The 22,118-nt window shown below is 58.1% G+C and overlaps 1 protein-coding gene across 5 annotated transcripts in view; it reads left to right on the forward strand.

The window, feature by feature from the left end:
- Positions 1–22,118, forward strand: part of MYO18A (myosin XVIIIA) — an 85,782-nt gene that overhangs the window by 33,081 nt on the left and 30,583 nt on the right. For 2 of the 5 annotated variants that reach the window (XM_077749910.1, XM_077749912.1), the window contains exons 2-20: positions 3,604–3,639; positions 5,405–5,492; positions 5,696–5,802; positions 5,912–6,088; positions 6,409–6,622; positions 6,833–6,975; positions 7,595–7,695; positions 8,409–8,472; positions 8,690–8,834; positions 10,375–10,386; positions 10,980–11,156; positions 11,370–11,460; positions 11,706–11,898; positions 12,721–12,807; positions 15,493–15,634; positions 15,784–15,943; positions 17,111–17,297; positions 17,615–17,858; positions 20,678–20,787. In XM_077749910.1, coding sequence (XP_077606036.1) covers positions 3,604–3,639; positions 5,405–5,492; positions 5,696–5,802; positions 5,912–6,088; positions 6,409–6,622; positions 6,833–6,975; positions 7,595–7,695; positions 8,409–8,472; positions 8,690–8,834; positions 10,375–10,386; positions 10,980–11,156; positions 11,370–11,460; positions 11,706–11,898; positions 12,721–12,807; positions 15,493–15,634; positions 15,784–15,943; positions 17,111–17,297; positions 17,615–17,858; positions 20,678–20,787 — 2,478 coding nt within the window. Of the gene's footprint in view, positions 1–3,603; positions 3,640–3,730; positions 3,748–5,404; positions 5,493–5,695; positions 5,803–5,911; positions 6,089–6,408; positions 6,623–6,832; positions 6,976–7,594; positions 7,696–8,408; positions 8,473–8,689; positions 8,835–10,374; positions 10,387–10,979; positions 11,157–11,369; positions 11,461–11,705; positions 11,899–12,720; positions 12,808–15,492; positions 15,635–15,783; positions 15,944–17,110; positions 17,298–17,614; positions 17,859–20,677; positions 20,788–22,118 lie in introns of those variants that run through there. The other 3 variants (XM_077749911.1, XM_077749913.1, XM_077749914.1) reach the window with 2 other exon arrangements.

Genomic DNA, 22,118 nt, shown 5'->3' on the forward strand with positions numbered 1-22,118 from the left:
CTGGGAAGGGGGAGAAGCCCTCCAGCCAGGAGCCAGGCTCCCCAGCCAAGCCTGGAGTCCCAGAGAAGCAGTGCTCCCCCACCCCACCGGAAGAGCTGGCGGCCCCGGGCTCCGCTGGCCCGAAGAAGTCAAACTTGACTGGATTGCAGCCGTCCAAGTCCCCGGCCCCTGACTCGCAGCAGGAGGTACCCGAGTGTGTCACTAACCTCCCATATGCCCCTCAGCACCCTCATCTGAAGGCCAGGCACCCTCGCAGCCAGCTTCCCCAGGCTTCCTCCACACACCTGCATGACTGAGAAGCTGGGCCCGGCCTTCTGCCCGTGGTGGGGGTGCATGGCTTTTCCTTAACCGAGGACCAGAGTCTGTGATGGCCTCTGCTCTGGGCCGGGCCCTGCGAACGAGCTTGCTGCTGCTATTCCTTCACCTTCCTGCGTGGGACTGGGGCTGGGTCCCAGGCTGCATGGTGTTGGCCCAAGGCTCCACGTTCCCAAGCAAGGATCCGAGCCCTAACAGATCAGTGCTAGGGCAGAAAGAGAATTTCTGAAGTCGGGTGAGCCGTGTTCACATCCCCGCCACTCACCCTCTGGGGGATCTCAGCACGGTCCCATCTCTGACCCTTCATCTGCCAAGCGGGGTTGGGACAGGTCTGATTCCTCCTCTGACGCCCTTGGGGCCTGAGTACTTTTGCAGGTTTGTAATTTTTGTATTTTAGGACGTCATACGTAATGAGCAGCAACCTGTAACCAAACATAAATATTTTCACAGCAAAATCTGTGACCGTTCACGCAGCCAGGGGGATAGAATACAAACAGGTTTTGCTACCAAAATAGTTAAGACAAAAATGTTTTGTTTGGGGTTGGAGGGTGTTTGGAGGGGGCTTTTGGATTTTGGAATTGCAAACATGGGATAATCCCAGCTTCGAAGGGTGGCTGTGACGATCAGGAATGGTACAGTGCTCCTCGGAGCCCAGTCCCAGGCGGGGTGGGTGCTCCATAAATGGCAGCATGGCTAGTGATGCCAATAACAGTAGTTTTAATGCCACCATTGCCATCACTGCCTTCTTCAGGCCCGGCCAGCAGCCCCCTCTGACGGCAGGATTCTTGAGGGAGCCCTATGCCTGGGCGGCAAACGGGCACAATGGGCCCCCTTTGGATCTGCGGACCCGAGTGTCCACAAAGTGCCCTCTAAGTGGGACGGGAGGCTGAGGCAGAGGGGAGGACCTCGGAAGGTGATCCCTACGTGGCTGGTTCTTTGGCCAGGGGACAGTTCTCTTCAAACCTCCCCATTTTGTGGACCCTTCTGAGGCCTCACGAGGTGTAGGAGGGAGGAGTCGAGTGTCACCCCTGCTTCTGTCACCTGTGACAAGCGCCTCTGGCAGGAAGGGAGGGCGCAATGGCGGGTAGAGCACAGCCTAGAGGCCCTCCCTGCCCATCGCCTCCCGGGGCTCCTGAGGTCCTGGAACCTGCCGGGTTCCCCGCTCCATTCTTCCTGGGTTTTGCAGAACTTCCAGAACAGGAGGCTGCAGCCGCCCCAGCCCTGCCGGCCTGCTCTGAAGCAGGGAAATCACGTCCTGGCACACAGGAGTTGGCAGGGGTGTTTTGGCCTCACGGGCAGGCTGTGAGGTGTGCTCTCGGCCCCTGAATAGAACCTATAAGTAGCCACAGAGCGTCATGTGCCTGTCCCCCGGCCTGGCTGCCCGCCCTCCGGCTCCCTGTCCCTCTCACCAGGGTGGAGTTGGGGGCTGAGATGTGCCCTGAGCTGAAGTTCAGCCACCTGTCACCTGGGCCTGGGGCAGGGGCCAGAGGGTGTGTGGGAGAACAGGGTCTCCTGGTGCTGAAGGAGTTAGGACTGTGAGAAGAAATAACCCCAGAAATTCTTTTTTCCCCTCTCTCTCATTGGATAATTTAAAAACTCAAGTTGGGGGCTGCCTGGGTGGTTCAATTGATTAAGCGTCCGATTCTTGATTTCAGCTCAGGTCATGATCTCCCAGTTTGTGAGTGTGAGCCCCACATTGGGCTCCAAGCTGACAGTGCTGAGCTTGGGATCCTTAAAAAAAAAAAAAAAAAAANNAGCTCAAGTTGGTGCCTGGCTTGCCTCCCTGACACTATTCCACCTTCCCACTGGGTCCGAGTGGCTTCCTAGGCTAGAAGCTTGGCATGCTGTGCCCCCCACTCCTCCCCAGTCCAGGACTAACGGTGGTTTAACCTCTAGGCAGGAGCTGCCCCTGAGGCCCGGCTGACCCCCGCAGAGGAGGCTCACCAGCGCCTTGAGAGGATCTTCACAACTCCCGTAATGCCACTTCTCGTGTATGGTTCCCAGGCCCTGGCACTACTCCTCTTTCCCGAGGCTGGTGGCCAGACTGTGGGTGCCAGGGGGGACGGGGGGAGCACCTGAATACGGGAACATGGCTCCATGGCAGTCTGGGGGCCCTCACGTGGGCTTCTCACCTGAAGAAATGAGAGAAGGGCTCTGCAGAGGCTCTGAGCACAGCGAGGCCTGGTCCTCCAGGGGACCCAAGGCCCTGTGCCCGGGGGAGGGGGCCCTTCGTGGCTGAGGATGCAGTCCCCAGCCCAGGCCCCATTCTCTTGTCCTGGAGGACATGCATTGGTGCCAGGGCCTGGTGGACGGTGAGGCAGGGAGCTGACTCTCCCCTTTTCTGATGCATTGGCTTTTCAGACCCGGGTGGGGCCTGTTAACACCTTGTTTATTCTTTATAGGCAAGGTCCAAGGCTTGGCTGGGTCCCCTTCCTCTGCAGAAAGGTCTTTAAGTAATCAGACAGGGGGGCACCTGGGTGGCTCAGTCCGTTAAGCATCCGACTTTGGCTCAGGTCATGATCTCGTGGTTCGTGAGTTCGAGCTCCATGTTGGGCTCTGTGCTGACCGCTCAGAGCCTGGAGCCTGCTTCGGATTCTGTATCTCCCTCTTTCTGCCCCTCCCCAGCTCGATTCTATCTCTCTTGCTCAGTCAAGCAATCAGTCAATCAAGTAGCCAGATAAAGAGAGGCCAAGTCTGGCCACAGGATCTACCCACAGTCCCTTGGTTCTTGGGCAGGTGACAGATGGAGTGGTGCCTTTGCTTGTGCTGTGCCCATTTGGGAGCGGCGCAGGGGGGCAGTGGGGGTACGAGGAAGGGGTCCCAGACGTGGGGCTGCTAGTGGTCTTGTTCCATGAGACTTGCTCTATGGTCCTGTTCTGCGCAGGGGTGACAGCTCTGAAGTGTTTGGAGGCCAGGGACACCCCTGTTCTGGGGTCTGCTGGCTACAGGGGAGCCAGTGCCCTGGAGAAAAAGCCAGAGCCACCCAAGGGGCCCAGGCCCTGGGTGAGGTGAGAGCATCTTCTCTGAGAAGTCTGCTGATAACAAGTGTCTCTTCACCAAGCTGGGCCCCACCTCCCTGGTCCGGCCTCTCCTTGACTGGACACAGTTTGCCCGCCCAGGCCAGCTTCCCATCCTGGCACTGAGCTCCTCCAGCCTCCACCCTGTACCTTGGGCAGCCGGAGAGTGCCTGCCCGCTTGGCCCAGAGTGCTTGCTGAAGGGTTCATGCCAGTGATAGACTCATCTTCACCCCTCTTTCTCTCTCTCTCTTCTTTGCTTGCTGCTGGCAGCTGGAGCCTGAGGCCGCCTCTCCCGCCCACAGCCAGGTAGGGTGCTCCTGCCCCCTTCAGGAGCCCTCCGCTTCCTCCAGGGACCACCTTCCGCCCCTGGCCTGCACCTGGGCTGGCGTCTGTGCTCGGGCCTCGTGCTGGAGTGTAAGGCCTCTTTCCCTGTCCGGCTCCCACCCTGTATCTGGGGGGGCGATCCTTGGGGGAGGCGGTGCCAGAAGTGTGAGATGGGGCTGCTCTGTGTCAGGCCCTTGGGAGGTGTCTAGCCTGAGTGCCACCACTTGACTTTGCCCTCGCGGCACATGGGTTTTAACCACTGGCGCCCAAGGGCCTGGCAAAAGTTTTAGTTTCCAGGTGTTTCACTTCTGCTTACTCTGGGTAGAGAAAAGCCGAAAGGCTGAGCCCCTCCCGCCTCCCACCCACCTTCCCAAACCAGAAGATGTGGCATTCTTTGGCTCCACCTACTGGCCAGTGTGGGAACCTATATTTGAATTAGCCCTAAAGCATTAGTTCTAGGCCAGGACCCTTTGATGTCCCCTTCTTCATCAAGTTCCAAGCATCTGACCCATAGAATGTATCCAGTCGAGACGAATGTTTCACCTGTATCATGTGATTTGGAAAAAATAAAACCTTGATTTTTTTTTTTATAAAAGTTACATCAAATATAAAGAACTAGCCTTTTTTTTTTTTTTTTTTTTAATGTCTTCACTTAACAATTTTAAATGTTGCCAACCCCATAGTGGTTCTCCTGTTGAAAGGGTGATCTGCCTGGTCGTGAGTCCCAGAGCCTGGGGGCCACATATAGTCCACCCTTCTCTCTCCAACAGGGAAGGGCAGTCAGCGAGGAAGAGGGAGTTATCTGAAGCCAGAATTCAACCTGGGAGTAGAACCCAGATCTCTTTTTCTTTCAGCCCCAAGAAATGTGACAAAGACAATATTTATTATGTTTCTTAACCTTTCCGATCCCTCACCCAGGGGGGCAGTATCACAGAGCGGAGTCTGTACCTTGGTCTCAGGTCTGGGAGTAGGGGGGCTCTCAGAGCCTGATGGTGGCTCATACCTGCTCCAGGGCCCAATGCTGTGTTTTCCTGTGTTTGACAGAACACTGCTGCCCTTCCATGCTGCCCTCACATGTCTGGCCATGCTATTTTAAGGCCTTAGCCTGTCCTTCTGAGGAGGCATGGAGGGAGAGCGGGAAGGCTGGCGTGTGCATGTGTGCACTGCCCCTTGCCCAGTCGAGCGTCCTCTGGAGGGAAGCCTAGACCAAGACTAGGATTTAGGACCCCGATATCATTTTGCAGTACGAAGTCTGCAGTAGACACTTCTCTCCTCGGGTCTTGAGGAAGCTCCTTTTCCCAGCCGGAGGCAGAAGCTGGGCATGAGAGGTCACGGCAGCAGTGTGCGTTGGCCCAGAGGGAGGCGTGTGGGCTCAGCACACCAACCCTACGGGCTTCACAGGGAGGTGGGGAAAAGGGTGGCTGAAGGCAGAACCTGGTGGTTTGCCTTCCTACGGTCTGTTCTTCTCAGGGCTCGAGTTCTGAGTGTCCCCATCCTTCCAGACCCTCAAGGCTGGCGTGGTCCCTAAATCCATGTCCTTGTCCTCAGTACCATCACCATCCCCTGGCTTCCCCACCTTCTTCCTCTGACACCTCCAATGTCCCCTGTTCTGTGTCTGCCACCCAACTGTCCCCCTTCCCAGGTGGCTCATCTGGAAGCACTTCCCCTCACGTGTCTCCTCTCTTCTGTCCTGACTCTGTTTTCCAGAGCAAGGTCTGACTATTCATTATCCCCCTCCCTCTGACAGGTGAAGACAGAAGAGCAGATTGCAGCCGAGGAGGCCTGGTATGAGACAGAGAAGGTGTGGCTGGTCCATAAGGATGGCTTCTCTCTGGGTGAGTCTGGGGAGGCCCAGGGTGCAGATGCCTGGGCCTCTCAGGTTTCAGGGCTGGGTGTGCCTTCTGGGTCTGGCGAGGCCTGGGTGGTGAGTGAGGAGAGGCTAGTGATATAGTAGGGAAGAAGCAGGACCACAAAGGGCCAGGAGAGGGTGGCGGAGGCTTCCCGGGCCCGTGGCTGACTGTCTGTCCCCGCTCTGTAGGCAGTCAGCTCAAATCTGAGGAGCTCAGCTTGCCGGAAGGCAAGGTGCGCGTGAAGCTAGACCACGATGGCGCCATCTTGGATGTGGACGAGGATGATGTGGAGAAGGTTTGCAGGCAGAGGGCGCTGGAAGTGGGCTGCGCAGGGCAGGCTCGCCCGCTGGCAGCGCAGACAGGTTCTGCTTCTTCAGTGCCTGCCTGCCTGTCCTGTCACACAGGCTAATGCTCCCTCCTGCGACCGTCTAGAAGATTTGGCCTCGCTGGTGTACCTCAATGAGTCCAGCGTCCTGCACACGCTGCGCCAGCGCTACGGGGCTAGTCTGCTGCACACGTACGCCGGCCCCAGCCTGCTCGTCCTCAGCCCCCGGGGGGCCCCCGCCGTGTACTCCGAGAAGGTGTGGCACCCACTAGGCGACCATGCTGCCCCCTGGGGACCCACACACGCACTACCTACGCTGCCTCCCCTGGCTTTGCCCCTTCCCTTTGACATCCCCCTGGGCTCTTGTCCACTCTCACCGTTGAACTTGGAGCCATTTCAAGGGCTCTAACAGAGGCCTGGCGTGGGCTAGTAGCTGCATTTCTGTGTGAGGCTTTAGCCTGCGAATCCCTCACACCCCCGTACACTGAAAGGCCCAGAAAGATACGGACCTTGGGGGTGAGGGCCGTCCAAGTGGGACCCGCTAAGAGCCTACCCCTTCCCTCCCTCCCACCCAAGGTGATGCACATGTTCAAAGGGTGTCGGCGGGAGGACATGGCGCCCCACATCTATGCCGTGGCCCAGACTGCGTACAGGGCAATGCTGATGAGCCGCCAGGACCAGTCTATCCTCCTCCTGGGCGGCAGCGGCAGTGGGAAGACCACCAGCTGCCAGCATCTGGTGCAGTACCTGGCCACCGTCGCAGGCGTCAGCGGGAACAAGGTGTTTTCTGGTGAGACGGGCCACCTGGAAACACCGAGGGAGGTGGGGATGGAAGCGCCTCATGGTGTCAGCTTTTTCCTCCCTGGCTTCTCTGTGCCCTCAAAACCCCTGTCCCCGGGCAGCCCGGCCTGAGTAATCCTGAGCCTTTGGGCGCTGGGGGAACAGGCCTGGGCTGGGCCTCTGGAGCTTTCCTGACGGCCGCTGGGCCTGTGTTCTACAGTGGAGAAGTGGCAGGCTCTATCCAGCCTCCTGGAGGCCTTCGGGAACAGCCCCACCGTCATGAACGGCAACGCCACTCGCTTCTCCCAGATCCTCTCCCTGGACTTTGACCAAGCTGGCCAGGTGGCCTCAGCCTCAATCCAGGTGAGGGGACACTCAGGGCCGTTAAGAAACTGGCTGCCTGGTTTCAGCCTCTCTCCTGCGCCTCATTTTCCTGGGATTCTACCTCGACAGAATGGACCCTGGCTCCGGCCGGGATGCTTTGCTCCGCCCTGAGCTTTCACCATTCTGCGCCCCGTGTCTTCTGCCCCCCATGCCTCTTGCCCCGGGTGGGCCATGGCTCCGCTTCCTGCCCAACCCTGGAGTTGGCTGTACCCTACTTCTGGGGCCCTAGCCCTGCGTTCAGGGGCTTCTCTCAGGCTAATTCACCCTAAATTAAGACTTGCTCGTCAGTAAAGTAAGTTCCAGCCGAAGCGGACCCCCTCCCGTGCTAAATGAAAGATCTCTCCACAAAGTGCCCGGCTTCCTGAGAAGACTGTGCCTGGGGCTGGGCAAGGTACCAGGGCCCCTCCACGAGCTGGGCCTGTCTCCTGCCCCCTTTCCCTCGTTTCTGCCCCACGTTTGACCCTGAGGTGATCTGGCCTCTGGTTGAGAGGAGGCTGCACCTGCTTGCTCCCATGGGCCTTGCTCTTTCCGGTGTGGGGTGGGAAAAGCTTGGCCTCGCACCGCCCCCCTCACCCATACCCTCCGTGCTGTGCCATAGACGATGCTTCTGGAGAAGCTGCGTGTGGCCCGACGCCCAGCCGGTGAGGCCACATTCAATGTCTTCTACTACCTGCTGGCCTGCGGGGATGGCACCCTCAGGTGAGATGGGACAAAGGCAATCTGGATTCTAGCTCCCTGATGGCTCCTGGACCTTGTCTCTTGATTGCATTCCATACCGTTGATGCCCCCGTGTTCCCCGGGTCGAGCTGCGACCTCTGCCGCCCCAGGTCTGCAGAGGAAAGCACTCCAGGCTGCAGGTGGTCGGGGCCTTACCTGTAGTCACACAGCTAGCATGGGGCCGAGCCGTTATTTGAGTTCATACTGGAGCCCAAAGCCTGGGCCTTTTCCTGCGCCCTCCAAGCTGGCCCTCCCTGCCGCCCCACGTTGGCTCCTCTAACCAGGCTCTTCCCTTTAGACCTTCAGACCTGCTGTCTTTGTTCTTTGACAAAAAGGATACATGATCAGGCTGAGCAAGCAACCCCAGGACATTATCCTCTGTAACTCTTCTTGTGCCTGAGAGCCTGGTGTCTGTCCTGGCCGGACTCGCGCTTCAGGCGGGTTCCTTGCTCTCCTTCAGGGGTCCGTCTGGACAACTCACCAGAGCATCTCTGATGGCCTGTCCTAGGGAGGCCAGTGCTCTGACCGGGCATCCAGGCCAATTACTGACCGGGCTGGCCTGACAGTAGGATAGGGCGTGACGGGCAGACCGGACTGGGAGTCTGGAAGTTGGATCTGTCTGTCTCCACCCTGGGAGGGAGATGGCCTTGGCATGGGGACCAAGCCCTGTGCTGATGCCTCATTTGCACCCCTAGGACAGAGCTCCACTTGAACCACTTGGCAGAGAACAATGTGTTTGGGATTGTGCCACTGGCCAAGGTGAGGGGCCTATGGGGACGGGGTTGGCAGTTCCGGGCCTCGGGAGTAGGGGAAGCCTCGAGTGGCCTGGAGGACCCCACGGGAGTAGCAGGAGCCTGGCCGCAGCCGGGCGGCTCTCCCCAGCCTTGCCCTCCCTGGGGGGTCCAGAAGCGTGGGGTGTGGCGGGGGGGACGGCCCCTCCGAGGTGCCGTGCCAGTGTGCCCGTCTGTCCCTGCAGCCTGAGGAGAAGCAGAAGGCGGCTCAGCAGTTCAGTAAGCTGCAGACCGCCATGAAGGTGCTGGGCATCTCTCCAGATGAGCAGAAAGCCTGCTGGCTCATCCTGGCTGCCATCTACCACCTGGGGGCTGCAGGCGCCACCAAAGGTAACCCGCAGTGGGTCCCGACAGCCTGGCTCGTTGCCCGGGAGAGNGTGTCTGCTGTCACCCTCTGTTGCACGTGCCTCTTCCCGGTCTCCCATGTCAGAGCAGGAGGCTCTGATGCCCAGAGAAGGATCTCTGCCCCTGGACTTGGATGGCAGTAATGCAGAGCAGTGTGAAGGGTGGGGGGAGAGGGGGGCGGGATCCGGAGGCCAAGGGGACCGAGAAGGGCCCTAACTCCGAGCAGTCCCCTTGGAATAACTCTTCTTCTTGTTCCCTTCCTGACAGAGGCCCCCGAGGAGCAAGCGGGTAACTGACCTTGGCCCCTCCCTGGGGTGTAGGGGCCACCTTGTCCCGTCTTGGTGCTTGCCCTGGGCTCTCTCTGGTGGCAGGGCTTGTTCTGTCACAATGGAGGGGACTGGCCTGGGAGAACCCCCAGGTTGAAGGGGAGAAGGTGCCTGCTGGCTGTGAAGCTTCTCAGGGTCCCAGGCATAGCTGCTTCTCCTTGTTTTGCCTCAAGACCCTGGGACCTCTCAGGCTGCCCTCCATTGGGCTTAGATATGGTAGGGTGGGCTCGCTTCTTGGAGCTTTCCCAGGCCAGTGTTCCCGGAGTCTTCCCTTTTCTTCACTGGTTTGGTGGAAGGCGTCTCTTCCTCTTGCATGTCCAGGTGGGGGCCACTAGGGGGCAGCAGGCACCATGGAAATGAGTCGGCTGTGGCTTCCGCACTTGAATTTGGGAGCTTGGGAATGGCTAGAGCTTGGTCTGGCTTGGAAGCGCTCCACTGCCTCCTTCTGAGATTACCTTGATGGCTGGACACTCTGAGCACCTCTTCGCCCCTTTCTCCCCTTTCTCAGAGGGATGCTGCCTCGGAACAGCGGCTCAGGCTTTGGCTTCGTGTTCCTCTGGGATGTGACGAGCCCCAGGCTGTGGAGCAAGAGAGCACAGGAGGGTGGCTGGGTGGGTGCATGGAGGACCAGGTGTTTAGGCGTTAGGTTCCTTATGATCCCAGCAGGTGGCATCCCTGCCAAAAAGGAAGCAGGCTCTTAGTTAAAGAAGTTGTCTCCAGACTGCGTAGGTGGGCAGGCGGGTAGGCGTGTGGCTGTGTCTGGTGGAAGTTCTTTCTTGCTGAGGTGGTGACAAGCCCAGGTGTCCTATAACCCTGTGCTTGGCACCGACTGCAAGCCGAAGGCCCCGGGTGTGTCCGCACACGGACCTTGCCGAGCAGGGTCTGTTACCTCCTCAGAGCTCCCAGTATTTCCCAGAGGGTGTGTGTGTGTGTGTGTGTGTGTGTGTGTGTGTGTGTGCTGTATGTGTCTCTGTGACAGCGTGGTTACATCCACGAACACGCTCCTTTGAGATGGTGTGCGTGCACATGTGTGTATTTTTGTGTTTCTGAGGCTGAATGCAGTTGTGTTTTCTCGCCTGCTCATCCTCACAACCCCCTGCCCCCCCACGGTCCCTTCCCAGGGGCCTGGCGGGCTCAGTTGATGACTGCTAACACGCTGTTTTTCTTTGCATGCTGCATGCTGGTCCTTTCCCTTACAGAAGCTGCTGAAGGTAAAACCTCGTTTCTTGTTAGCTTTCCCTAATTGCTGTTATTAGACACATGTAGGCTGAGGCGCGTCTGTCTGCGTGGGCTGTTCCCTTTCCTTGGCAGCTCTTTCCACTTCCCCACTGGTAGGCATGGGTGGGTGTCTGTGGTCTCCCCCGGCAGACCCCTGGAGGTAAGGGCAAGGCACTGGTACTCCCCCATGATGTGTCCCCCACAGGCACAAGTAGTTCTTGTGCTCATTATAGGTGGGCTGGCTCATCCTCAGACTGCCGCACCGCAAGTTGGTACCCCTAAGGCCAAGCCCTCTAAAAGCGATGGTCAAAGCTTCATGGGCGCCCTCTGGCGGCAGCAGCATGGAGTTACCTCTTTTAGGACCCGCTCCTTCTCCGTACGGGCAAGGGACACAGGAAGTGCTTGCAGGCAGCTGCTGGCCGTCCCTGTTTTGCCTAAAGCCCTTCTGGTGTCATCAGGGCTGGTTTTTCCTCCAGAAGATGTTCACTCCCCAGTTCTTAGCCATGTGAGCCAAAGGGCACGGTGGTCGTCAAGTGGACTAAGGAGAAAGACCCGAGATGGCCAGATCCTTTTTTCTACCCCACAGCTGGGCGCAAGCAGTTTGCCCGCCACGAGTGGGCCCAGAAGGCCGCGTACCTGTTGGGCTGCAGCCTGGAAGAGCTCTCCTCAGCCATCTTCAAGCACCAGCTCAAGGGTGGCACCCTGCAGCGTTCCACCTCCTTCCGCCAGGGCCCTGAGGAGAGCAGCCTGGGAGATGGCACAGGTACCCTGAGCCCCCTGGCTGGTGGATATGATTGGGAGGCCTCATCCAGGGCTCACTGCTCTCGTCTCTGGCGTGGGGAGGCTGCTGGGGTGAATAGAGGCTTCGGTCAGAGGGAGAGGCCCAGCCCCAAGGCCCCATGCTGACTTGACCCTGTGCATACCCCGTGGGGATGTCCAGGGGGCGGGAGGTAGAGCTGATGCCCTTGCCCCGCAGGCCCCAAACTGAGTGCACTGGAGTGCTTAGAGGGCATGGCGTCTGGCCTCTACAGTGAGCTCTTCACCCTTCTCGTCTCCCTGGTGAACAGGTGAGTGCCAGGCAGGGCCCACGAGCTGACCAGCTTCCTGCAGAGCCGTTCTCCGCCACCAGGGGGCTCATTGTCCTCGCTGGCAAGGAGAGGCCCATCCTCCCCACTGGGGTCCTGGGCACCTGGGTAGGGTTGGAGATCTGGCCTGGGGCAGAACAGGGCTGCCTGGGCACCACAGGCAGACCAGCGGGGCGTGCTCGGTGGCACTGCCCCAGCCAGCTCTGACCCAGGCTCTCCCTGTGAAGGGCTCTCAAGTCCAGCCAGCACTCACTCTGCTCCATGATGATTGTGGACACTCCAGGCTTCCAGAACCCTGAGCAGGGTGGGTCGGCCCGTGGAGCCTCCTTTGAGGAGCTGTGCCACAACTACGCCCAGGATCGGCTGCAGAGACTCTTCCACGAGCGCACCTTTGTGCAGGAGTTAGAAAGATACAAGGAGGTAGCACTTGACCTTGCCTCTGCCTGTCCCCACCCCGGCCCCCAGCCTCACCTCCCTGGCACCCACAGGGAGGGCATCCGTGGAGAGAGAAGGCACCACCTTCCCCACTGGTGGCTCCCTTCCTCGCTTTTGCTCTGTCATTTCTGTCTCTCTGTGCTCTCTGGAGTGACAAACTTGTCCTGTCCCAGACTGCATTCTTACTTTGTGGCGAGTTTGCTCTCCAAGAAGCTGCACATGCATCCGGGGTCCCTGAGACCCCCCCCACCTTGCCCACCCTCAAGGCACCCACTCGGCCCATGAATTCCTGCCTCCGCGTGTGTCAGGTCTGACCTTCCCTGTCTCTCTGTCCCCCAATCTGTTAAGATGGTGATCATTTAGGGCCCCCTTCACGAAAGGGTGCCCCGCATGGGACAAGATCTAGACATCCCACCTCGTGTGGAGGTGAGATGAATGAACTGGGGAGCATATTTATCTTGGATGAGAGAAGATTAGAAGGCAAACGGCAGCTGCCTTCAAGTGTTTCAGGGATGATTGTGTGAAATCGAGAGTAGGCGTATTCTGCGTAGTCTAATCAACTGGTGCCAATAACAGGAATATGCGACTTTAGCTCAGTATTGAAGAAGGTTAAAAGAATTTTAGCTGTTCCCAACTGCCATGTGGTGCCTTGGGAGGTGGTAGCTCTCATCAGCCGGGCTGCTAGAGGGGAGCTCCGGAGAGGGATGGAAAGTTAGACTTGCCGACCCAGTGCCCCCTCCTGGCCGGCACGCAGCGCTGCACCCCTCACTAGGCCTGTGCTCACAACCCCTCCCCCTTCCTTCCTAGGAGAACATTGAGCTGGCATTTGACGACCTGGAGCCAGCCACGGATGATTCTGTGGCAGCTGTGGACCAAGCCTCCCATCAGTCCCTGGTAGGAACTCCGGCCAGGGCCTGGGCTGGCCTCTTCTCCCCTTGTCTGCTCCTCAGCCTCTGTCGAGCCCTCGCTCTTGTAACCAACCTGCTGCTGCTCAGCTGGTCTGGCCGGGAAGCGGCACTTCCTTCTGCCCTGGGGCAGTGACAGCCCTTTTAGCCCCAGGCGTCCGAGCCAGGTGGGAAGGTACGACCCCCTCACCTACCACCTCAGGCTCAGGCCCTGTCCTGTGACTGGCTGAGCCAGGCGCCCTGGTGTCTCCTCCTCGGTGGTGAGGGCTTGGCTGGACCCAGAGGACATCGTCATCACCCCCCCACCCCCCACTGTCCCCAAGAGACTGGGGCAGCCAAGCAGAACGGGTGAGGAGTCCGTGCAGACAGGATGTCTGTGCCTCGCTGTACATGTGAGCCCTCACCCCTCAACCTCAGGGACGGGCTTGGTCACCCTTTGGACTAGTATCTTGGGCACTTTGCTGCCTGGGGGACCGGCTGGCCTGATGAACACTTGGCATTTGCTGATTGTCTTAGTTCGAGAAGTTTCATAAGGCACTTGACTAGAGAACTGGCATTTTTGCTAGGCCGCTGCTCCCCTCCTAGGCTTTGAGCCCTGCCTCCCTCTCCCTCTTCCTCCTCGGAAGGCCCTGCTGTGCTAGCAAGGAGCTGGGGCCCCAGGGAGAGTGAGTGCCTCCCACCCCCCGGGGCAAGTACTTAAAGTCCCCTAGTTCCGTGCCTCCGCGGGAAAGCTGGCTTTTCTTTTCCTGGCACCTGGGTTCCGGTGCTGGCCTCCGTGAGAGCCTTTGCCACTCCCAGGAGATGTGGGCAAGTCAGCCCTCGAGGCTTAGCAGTGGCAGCGTTCAGACTGTGTTTGGATGGGACTTAGGATTCTTTCCCACTTTGCTCTCCCTGTCTGATGGGCCTTAGCGCCTCTGGGCAGCGCCTCTGGGCACAGGGGCCCCTCGGTGCCGAGCCTGCTGCACTCTGTCCTTCGTGGCCCAGCCCTGCCATGCCCCTCCAGCCACTCTGGGACCTCAGCTGCCTGTCTGTCAGTCCTCAGCCACATTCTGCTTCCTCTTGGGAATCACATGCACTTCCTTGGGCTGACGGGGGAGGGGGGATGCAGGCAGCTGGGTTCAAAGAAAGGGAAAATGGTGCTTTCCATATTTCTCTTGTCCCCCAGTCCCTAAAGACCTGGCAAGCATGGGGTGTGGGGGCGGTTCCGTCTTCTTGCTCAGGGAAGACTTGGAAATGTCATGGAAAAGACACCGTCAGACCAGGTGTGTGGCCTGCGTAGGCTGTTAGGAACCAGAATTCAGTATTTCCACCTTCTCTTGAAAAGCTGGAGGGTTTGCCCGCACTAGGCCAGTGTTCCTCCTGGCCACAAGTTGGCTGCAGCTGATTGGTGGCTGTTTCCCTCAGACGGGGACCCCTGCTAGGCGGTTACCCCAACTCCACCCATTTTGTGTGTTGTATCTTTCTTACGATTTGGGCACTTGAGTTTATGACCCTGTAGGAATCCCCCCTGCCAGCGCGCCCGGGGTAACCCCACCGCCGTCACCGAGTGACAGCTTCCTTTGGGCCATGCCCTCTGCCAGGGGACATTCCGGACTTCATCTTGTTTAGTCTGCCCTGGAGGTGATGCCCAGGGAGCGAGCGCCACACCGGCTCACTTCCAGGAGAGTGGGGATGGTTAATAAGAAGCCTTCAGTAAATAAACATTAAAAAAATAATAATTATAGGGGCGCCTGGGTGGCTTAGTCGGTTGAGCGTCCGACTTTCGCTTAGGTCATGATCNGACTTCAGTTCCAGTCATGATCTCACAGCTCGTGAGTTTGAGACCCACATCAGACAGACTCTGTGCTGACAGCTTGGAGCCCAGAGCCTGTTTCAGGTCCATGTCTCCCCCTCTTTCTGCCCCTTCCCCGCTTGTGCTCTGTCTCTCTCTCTCTCCTAGAAATAAATAAAACATTTAAAACAAAATTTTTTAAAAATTTTTTAGGGGCGCCTGGGTGGCTCAGTCGGTTAAACGTCCGACTTCAGCTCAGGTCATGATCTCACGGTTTGTGGGTTTGAGCCCCGCGTCGGGCTCTGTGCTGACAGCTAGCTCAGAGCCTGGAGCCTGCTTCGGATTCTGTCTCCCTCTCTCTCTGACCCTCCCCTGCTCACCCTGTCTCTCTCTCTCAGAAATAAATAAAACATTTAAAACAAAATTTTTTAAAAATTTTTTAGGGGCGCCTGGGTGGCTCAGTCGGTTAAACGTCCGACTTCAGCTCAGGTCATGATCTCACGGTTTGTGGGTTTGAGCCCCGCGTCGGGCTCTGTGCTGACAGCTAGCTCAGAGCCTGGAACCTGCTTCTGATTCTGTGTCTCCCTCTCTCTCTGCCCCTCCCCCACTCACACTCTGTTTTTCTCTCTCTCAAAATAATAAATACACATTTAAAAAATTTGTTTTAAAAAGAAGCTTTCAGACTTTGGTGACTTTGGACGCAACCGCACGGAACTGTGTTTTGCTGCAGGCTTCCCTCTCTAACCTCCGGCTCCCTCTTCCTCCTTGCTGCACAGCTGCTCCACAGGGTGTCAGCCATGAGTGGCAGGAGCTGCGATGTGTGTGCGTGTGTGTAGTGTGTTTATAGCGTGCGGTCGGGCCAGGGGCTCTGTGTGACGCGGGTGTCTCTTCACTTCTCCGTAGGTCCGCTCACTGGCACGCACCGACGAGGCGAGGGGCCTGCTGTGGCTGCTGGAAGAGGAAGCACTGGTGCCAGGGGCCACTGAGGACGCCCTCCTGGCGCGCCTTTTCTCCTACTATGGCCCCCAGGAAGGGGACAAGAAAGGTAGGTGGTGCCCCTAGGGGGAGGGCTCTCCTTTGGGAGGACCCACTATTATACGGGTCTAGGTGGTACTGTCCAGAAGGGCCCACCGAGTCCCTGGGCTTTTGTGGGCCTGGCCCTGATCATCTGAACCTCCCTTCTCCCGTCCACAGGCCAAAGCCCGCTCCTGCGCAGCAGCAAACCACACCATTTTCTCCTGGGCCACAGTCATGGCACCAACTGGGTCGAGTACAATGTAGCAGGCTGGCTGAGCTACACCAAACAGAACCCGGCCACCCAGAACGCCCCCCGGCTCCTGCAGGACTCCCAGAAGTAAGAACGCCGCTCACCCCGCCACGTCCCATCCCCAGGGCTGGTTTGGGGCCCCTCGGTCTCAAAGGCAGGTCGCCTCACCGGCAGGGTTGATAGACTCTACTTCCTAAGAGGTGATGGCCAAGGCCAATTGGTCTTGAAGGCCTGGGGGTGGCCTCCTGGAGTAGAGGAGGGATCGACATGGTTGGAGGGACCTATAGTTTGAAATCTGAATAGCGCCTCCACATTCTTCATAGAAGGCAGGAGTAGGAAAAAACAAACACACACACGCACACACACACACAGACCTTTAAAATGGAGCACCTGGCTTAGTCAGAAAAGCATGTACCTCTTGATCTCAGGGTTGTGAGTTCAAGCCCCACGTTGGGTGTAGTGATTATTTAAAACAAACTGAGAGTAAAAACCTTTCAAAGAAGGCAGGAATAGGGGCACCTGGGTGGCTCAGTCAGTTAGGCGTCCGACTTCAGCTCAGGTCATGAGCTCATGGTTTGTGGGTTCAAGCCCCACGTCAGGCTCTGTGCCTGGAGCCTGCTTCAGATTCCGTGTCTCCATCTCTTTCTGCCCCTCCCCTCCTGAAAAATAAATAAAACATATTAAAAAATTTTTAATAAAAAAAAAAGAAGAAGGCAGGAATAGCCTTAGAAACCCCTGTCATTTAAGGCCTGTCTTCCATCCGTTCATTTAGCAGATAATTATTGGGCATCTGCTCCATGACAGATTCTTCCGGGAGCCTGGCGGGTAGCAATAAATAACACAAAACTCCCTGCCCAGTTGGGGGGCAGGGTGGGGCTCAGATAACAACCCGTAAATGTCACATGCAGATTCTATGGTACGGCGAGGGTGCCGGGCTCTAATCTTTCCTGCCACACTGGACCTCTGCCCTCCCTGGCGATGGACGAGAACAGATCACTTCACTCTGCTCAATGCCTGCCCACTCCTGGGTTCTGTCCCCCTCCCCCCAGGCAGCTGTCTCTTCTTCCTCTTCAGAGATTTCTCTATAATTTCTCTCGAGGGTGCGGGACATGCAGCCTTAGGCCAGATAACCCAGGCCCCTGGTCACAGTGATATGGGGGTTTTAGGGGTGTCCTAGGAACTGGGAGAAGGAACGGCCTTGCCTACGTGCTCAGTGTGACTTCTTTCCCCCCTTCGCCCTTCCACCCCTGGCAGGAAAATCATCAGCAATCTGTTTCTGGGCCGCGCGGGCAGCGCCACAGTGCTGTCGGGCTCCATCGCAGGCTTGGAGGGCGGCTCGCAGCTGGCGCTGCGCCGGGCCACCAGCATGCGGAAGACCTTCACCACGGGCATGGCGGCTGTCAAGAAGAAGTCTCTGTGTATCCAGATTAAGCTGCAGGTGGTGAGTGTGCCCACCCCGGCTCCGAGGCCCCCTCGGGGCTTCTCTGGCCATGCTGGGCACGCTCAGCTTACCTGGTGCCCACTCAGTGTCCCACTCTGACTTGACTATGCCCTTTGCTAGTCCTCTTTTCGGTACGGCTGCCCAAGTGGCCACTCAGGCCTAGTGAGGGCCGAGCCGCCCAGGCTTGGCATGTCTTGGCCCTTGGTGGGACACCTGCCATCCCATGGGGAGCGGGGATGCTGATGCCAGTCCCGGCTGTCCTGGGCATGGGCTGGGCCATCAGAACCCTCTGAGGCCTGTCCCTTTCCCTTCGGCAGGACGCCCTCATAGACACCATCAAGAAGTCAAAGCTACATTTCGTGCACTGCTTCCTGCCGGTGGCAGAGGGCTGGGCCGGGGAGCCCCGCTCCGCCTCCTCCCGCCGTGTCAGCAGCAGCAGCGAGCTGGACCTGCCCTCGGGGGACCACTGTGAGGCTGGGCTCCTGCAGCTGGACGTGCCCCTGCTCCGTGCCCAGCTCCGCGGCTCCCGCCTGCTCGACGCCATGCGCATGTACCGCCAAGGTGGGGCCTCCTTCCCTCTCAGCTCCTGCTTCTCTTTTCTAGAACCGGCTCCTGCCCCCCCTCACCCCCCAGATGGGACCCAAGGGGCTAGAGAGGTGTTGTTTCCCCCTCCCGGCCCTAGATCTCTTCTCTGCTCTGGTGCCTGCTCGGTGGGGGTCTCTCCAGCCCAGTCTGTCCCTTTCTCTTCTCCTTCCACCTGGCTGACTGACCCCCTTCTTCCTCCTCTCGCTTCTATATTCCAGTCCTCCTCACCCCCTCCCCTCCTGCCCCACATGCCCTGTTAATAGCTCCCTCTTCCCTCCTTCCCTGCGCTGCCCACAGCAGAGCCGTAAGCCATTGTAAGCCGTCTGCTCAGTGGTGCTAACGACCTCCACCTCCGAGAGCAGGCCGGTGGCCGGGCCGCACCCCCGATGAGAAATGAGGTGCCAAATTTTTCTGAAGTACCTAAAATTCCCAAGAAAGGTCAGACAGACCCCTTTTATGGACCCATCTGGAGGAGGGGATGGAAAGGGCGAGAGTAATAGCACAGTTGACCTTGACCCAACTGGGTTTGAACTGCGCGGGTCCACTTATACGCGGACTTTTTGTAGTATGGTACTATGCCTGTCTTTTCGCTCCCTTGTGACTTCCTTAACGACATTTGCTTTCTTCTAGCTTTCTTTATTGTAAGAATACAGTATATGCTACACATAGCACACGACAATAGCACACGACAATGTGCTAATGGACTGTTTCTGTTATTGGTAAGGCTTCCAGTCAATAGTAGGTTATTAGGCTAAGTCCTGGGGGAGAGAGTTAAAAGTCATACTTGGATTTTTGACTGTACAGGGGGTCAGCGCCCTGAACTCTCACGTTATTCGAGGACCAACTGTAGTTCACATCTTTAGAGTATTTACGGTACACCAAGCACTATTCTAAACTCGTCCGTAGACATTAACTCATTAATTCTCACAATCGCATGAAATGTAGGTCCTCTTACCATCCCCAGATGAGGAGATAGAGGCTCAGAGAGCTTAAGGAGCTTGCCCAGGGTCACACAGCTCATGAGTGGTACAGCTGACCAGCTCCCAAGTCCATGCCTCTCGAGTAGGGCCTCACTTGCCTGAGAATTAAGGGTTGCCAGTTTTTGCCCTTTTTCCTTCTGATCAAAGAACTGGCAGGGTCCCACACGCCCATAGCCAGGTCCCCTTGAGGCATCCCCACGGACATCATCACTTTTCCTTAGCAGCCAAAGCCACAGAACAGGCTCCCTGCCCTGCTCTAAATAAATCATCGATCTGTCCCCACGTCTTGATATGGAGTTGGTGTTTATTATTTCAAAACCAGATTGTTACCGCTCTGAACCAAAATCAATGTGCTTTACTCAAACAAGCAGATCGATGAGGCCAGCAGCGGCAGGCTCCCTTCCCCTTGCCCAGCCCCCAGCCACCATCGATAGCGCTGATGATTAATTAAGATGCCAGGCGTCCGGACCTGCTATCCTGGCCCATCAATTTAATTGCAATTCAGATACAATCAATAGCTCACTTTGTCTTGGCCCCTCAGCGGCCCCCGCCTCCTGTTTCAATTATCGGGCACATGCATCAGCCTCATCTCCCAGTTGGAGGGTTTCCCAGAGCTAGCTAGGCCAGTGTAGTGGAGCGAGCCCCCGGCTAGCTGTCAAGAGCCCGGGTTTGGAGTCCAGTTCTGCCTCTAGCTGCAGCCTCGGTGACCTTGAGCAAGCCAGTTGGTCCACCTCCTCGGCCTCAGTTTCCATGCCTGGAAGATGAGTTGTATCTGGTCTAAGACCCCTTTTCAGTTTGAATTCTGCGAATCTGTAGGAGTGGCTCTCTTGGTCCTCTGCCATGAGCTCTGGTGCCCTTGAGTGGCTCAGGGTAACGTCTTCCTGGCCACCGTCCAGACCTGGTCCAGGCCAGAAGCCATCTGACCCTTGCTCTCACCTCAAGCCTAGGGAGATCTCTGCTCGAAGTAACACTCTTCAGGGAAAGAGAATCTATGGGTCTTTTGGTCACCCGGCCTAGGGCTCAAGGTCAGGATGGGAGCAGGAAGGGTGCCCTTTCTGTATCCTGCTTCAGGGGACTGAGGAAAGGAAGGAAGCATTTTATTGAACACCCACCACGGGAGGCATGTTGTGCTTTCTACATATTTCCTCATTCAAGCCCCATGACTACCATGCAAGATTAGTGGTAGGTCCACCATTTAAAGATGAGGAAACTGAGAGTCAGAGATACTGCATGACTCACTCAAGGTCACATGACGCTAAGAGCCAGGGTCGGGATTCCAACCCCAAGCCTGTGCGCTTTTCCCCTCAGCGTCTCTCTGCCTCCCTATTTTCTGTTTCCTTACCAGGCCCCAAAGACCGTGTTCTCTCTGGGCTCTACCAGAGTCACGGCCTGGGAGCCTAGAAAGCATCTTCGGGGTCATCCCGGCTTTCCTCTCCATACCATCCCTTCCAGGTGGTCAGCCATCCCGTTCGCCCACCTCTTGCTTCCTTCTAAGGGAGCCTGTTCCCTTTGTAACCTTGAAATCCCGCCCGAGGACAGGATTTCCTGTCCCTCACACCTGCCTCTTCCCTCTCCACGCCTCTTCCCTCTCCACCCCTCTTCCCTCTCCACCCCTCTTCCCTCTCCACCCCTCTTCCCTCTCCACCCTCCTCCCCAGGCCTGCGCTGCCCAGGCACTCCTCCCCTTCAGCTTCTTCACCTTCCAGTGACGTCCCTGCGTGCTGCCCCTGCGTGCTGCCCGGCACCGGTGGCCATCAGGCGTGCCGGGAGCAGGCGAGGTGCTGACAGACCCGGCTCTGGGCCGCCCTCTCTTTAGGTTACCCTGACCACATGGTATTTTCCGAGTTCCGCCGCCGCTTTGACGTCCTGGCACCACACCTGTCCAAGAAACACGGGCGCAACTACATCGTGGTGGATGAAAGGCGGGTAGGTCTGGGCCCCAGAGCCCTACTCAGACCCCACTCTGAGCAGCTCCCTTTCCTGCCCTAGAGAGAGCCAGGCTGGCCTTGCTCAGGCTCCTGGTTTGGGCCGACCGAGCCTGGGACAGGGGCACCTGGCCGCCAAGCTGTTGCCATGGGGAGAGGGCAGCCTGGGGCATGGGCTGGAGGAATCAGAGAAGAGCACCCTCTCTGGAGGCCAGAGTGGGGGGTGTCTGCTCTCTGGTGAGCCGGTCGCCTAGAGCCTCCCCGGTGGCAGATTAGAACTGATGTTTTGGGTGTACCATCGGGAGCGCCTGGGCCCTTCAGCCTCGACTTGCACGTCAGGGACTGGTTCCGGCAGCAGGAAGCTGTCCAGGGGTGGGGCAAGCATCCCCCTCCGGGGGAAGATTGGCATGGTAAGGCCTCCCGGGCCAGGGTACGCCAGAGGCTCCTGAGCCCCTTGTCGGCACGGGGTGGTGACCTCATGGCTGCAGAAAGGGATCCCTCCCTGCCGTTCTGGGCTGTCACCTAGGCTGTGACCCCCAGAGGCAGCCCTGCAGAGAGCCAGAGGGCTCCTTGAGCAGACGACCCCTCGTTCACTGTGCTCTGGCCTCAGGCTCCCAGCCTGACTCTGAAGGCATCTCAGACCTTAGCTCCCCCGAGAGGGAGAATGGGGCAGAACGGGCCAGAAAGCACCCCTCCCCTTGCCCCCTGAGTCACAGACCCGTGTTCACAGAGGCCTCTAAAACTTCCTCAGGATCTGCCGTGTCCTGGGGGAACTTGCTGTGGGTGGAGATGACCCAGCCCCCTTCTCTCTGAGCCCTGACCTTTACTCCAGCCTCCCCCTCACGGCTGCAGCCAGCCCCTTGTCACGCCTGGAAATGCTTCACTTCAGCGATCTTAAATCCGAACGTGGCCCTCTCTGACCACAGCCCCCTACCTGCGCACCTCACCTCTGTCCTCCTCCCACCTGCTCTTTGACCCTGTTGAGACCTGTCGTTTCTGGGCCCCACTCTGTTCCCTTCTAACTTTCCTGCCTTCTCCGCTCAGCCTCAGTGCCGCGGTCCAGCAGCTCTCCTGAGCCTCCCACGGCACCCGCCCCCACCACCCGCCCCCCGACACTGAAGGGCCAGCCTTCAGGCATCTGTGCTCCTCCGTTTGGGGCTCCCAAGGGCTGTGGGAGAAAATTATACAACTGGGTGGATTTGAAGTCCTACAGCCTCATGGCCTCCAGCCTCAATGGGGCCCTTGACACGGCCCAGCGAGTTTTTCATATGCCCCCTCCTTCCCTGGCCCCGATTCCACGCTCCTTCCCCGCTGCTCCCTTCTCCGTCTTTC

Source organism: Crocuta crocuta, unplaced genomic scaffold (assembly GCF_008692635.1).
Source record: "Crocuta crocuta isolate KB4526 unplaced genomic scaffold, BGI_CrCroc_1.0 scaffold149, whole genome shotgun sequence".
NCBI classification, from domain to species: domain Eukaryota; kingdom Metazoa; phylum Chordata; class Mammalia; order Carnivora; family Hyaenidae; genus Crocuta; species Crocuta crocuta.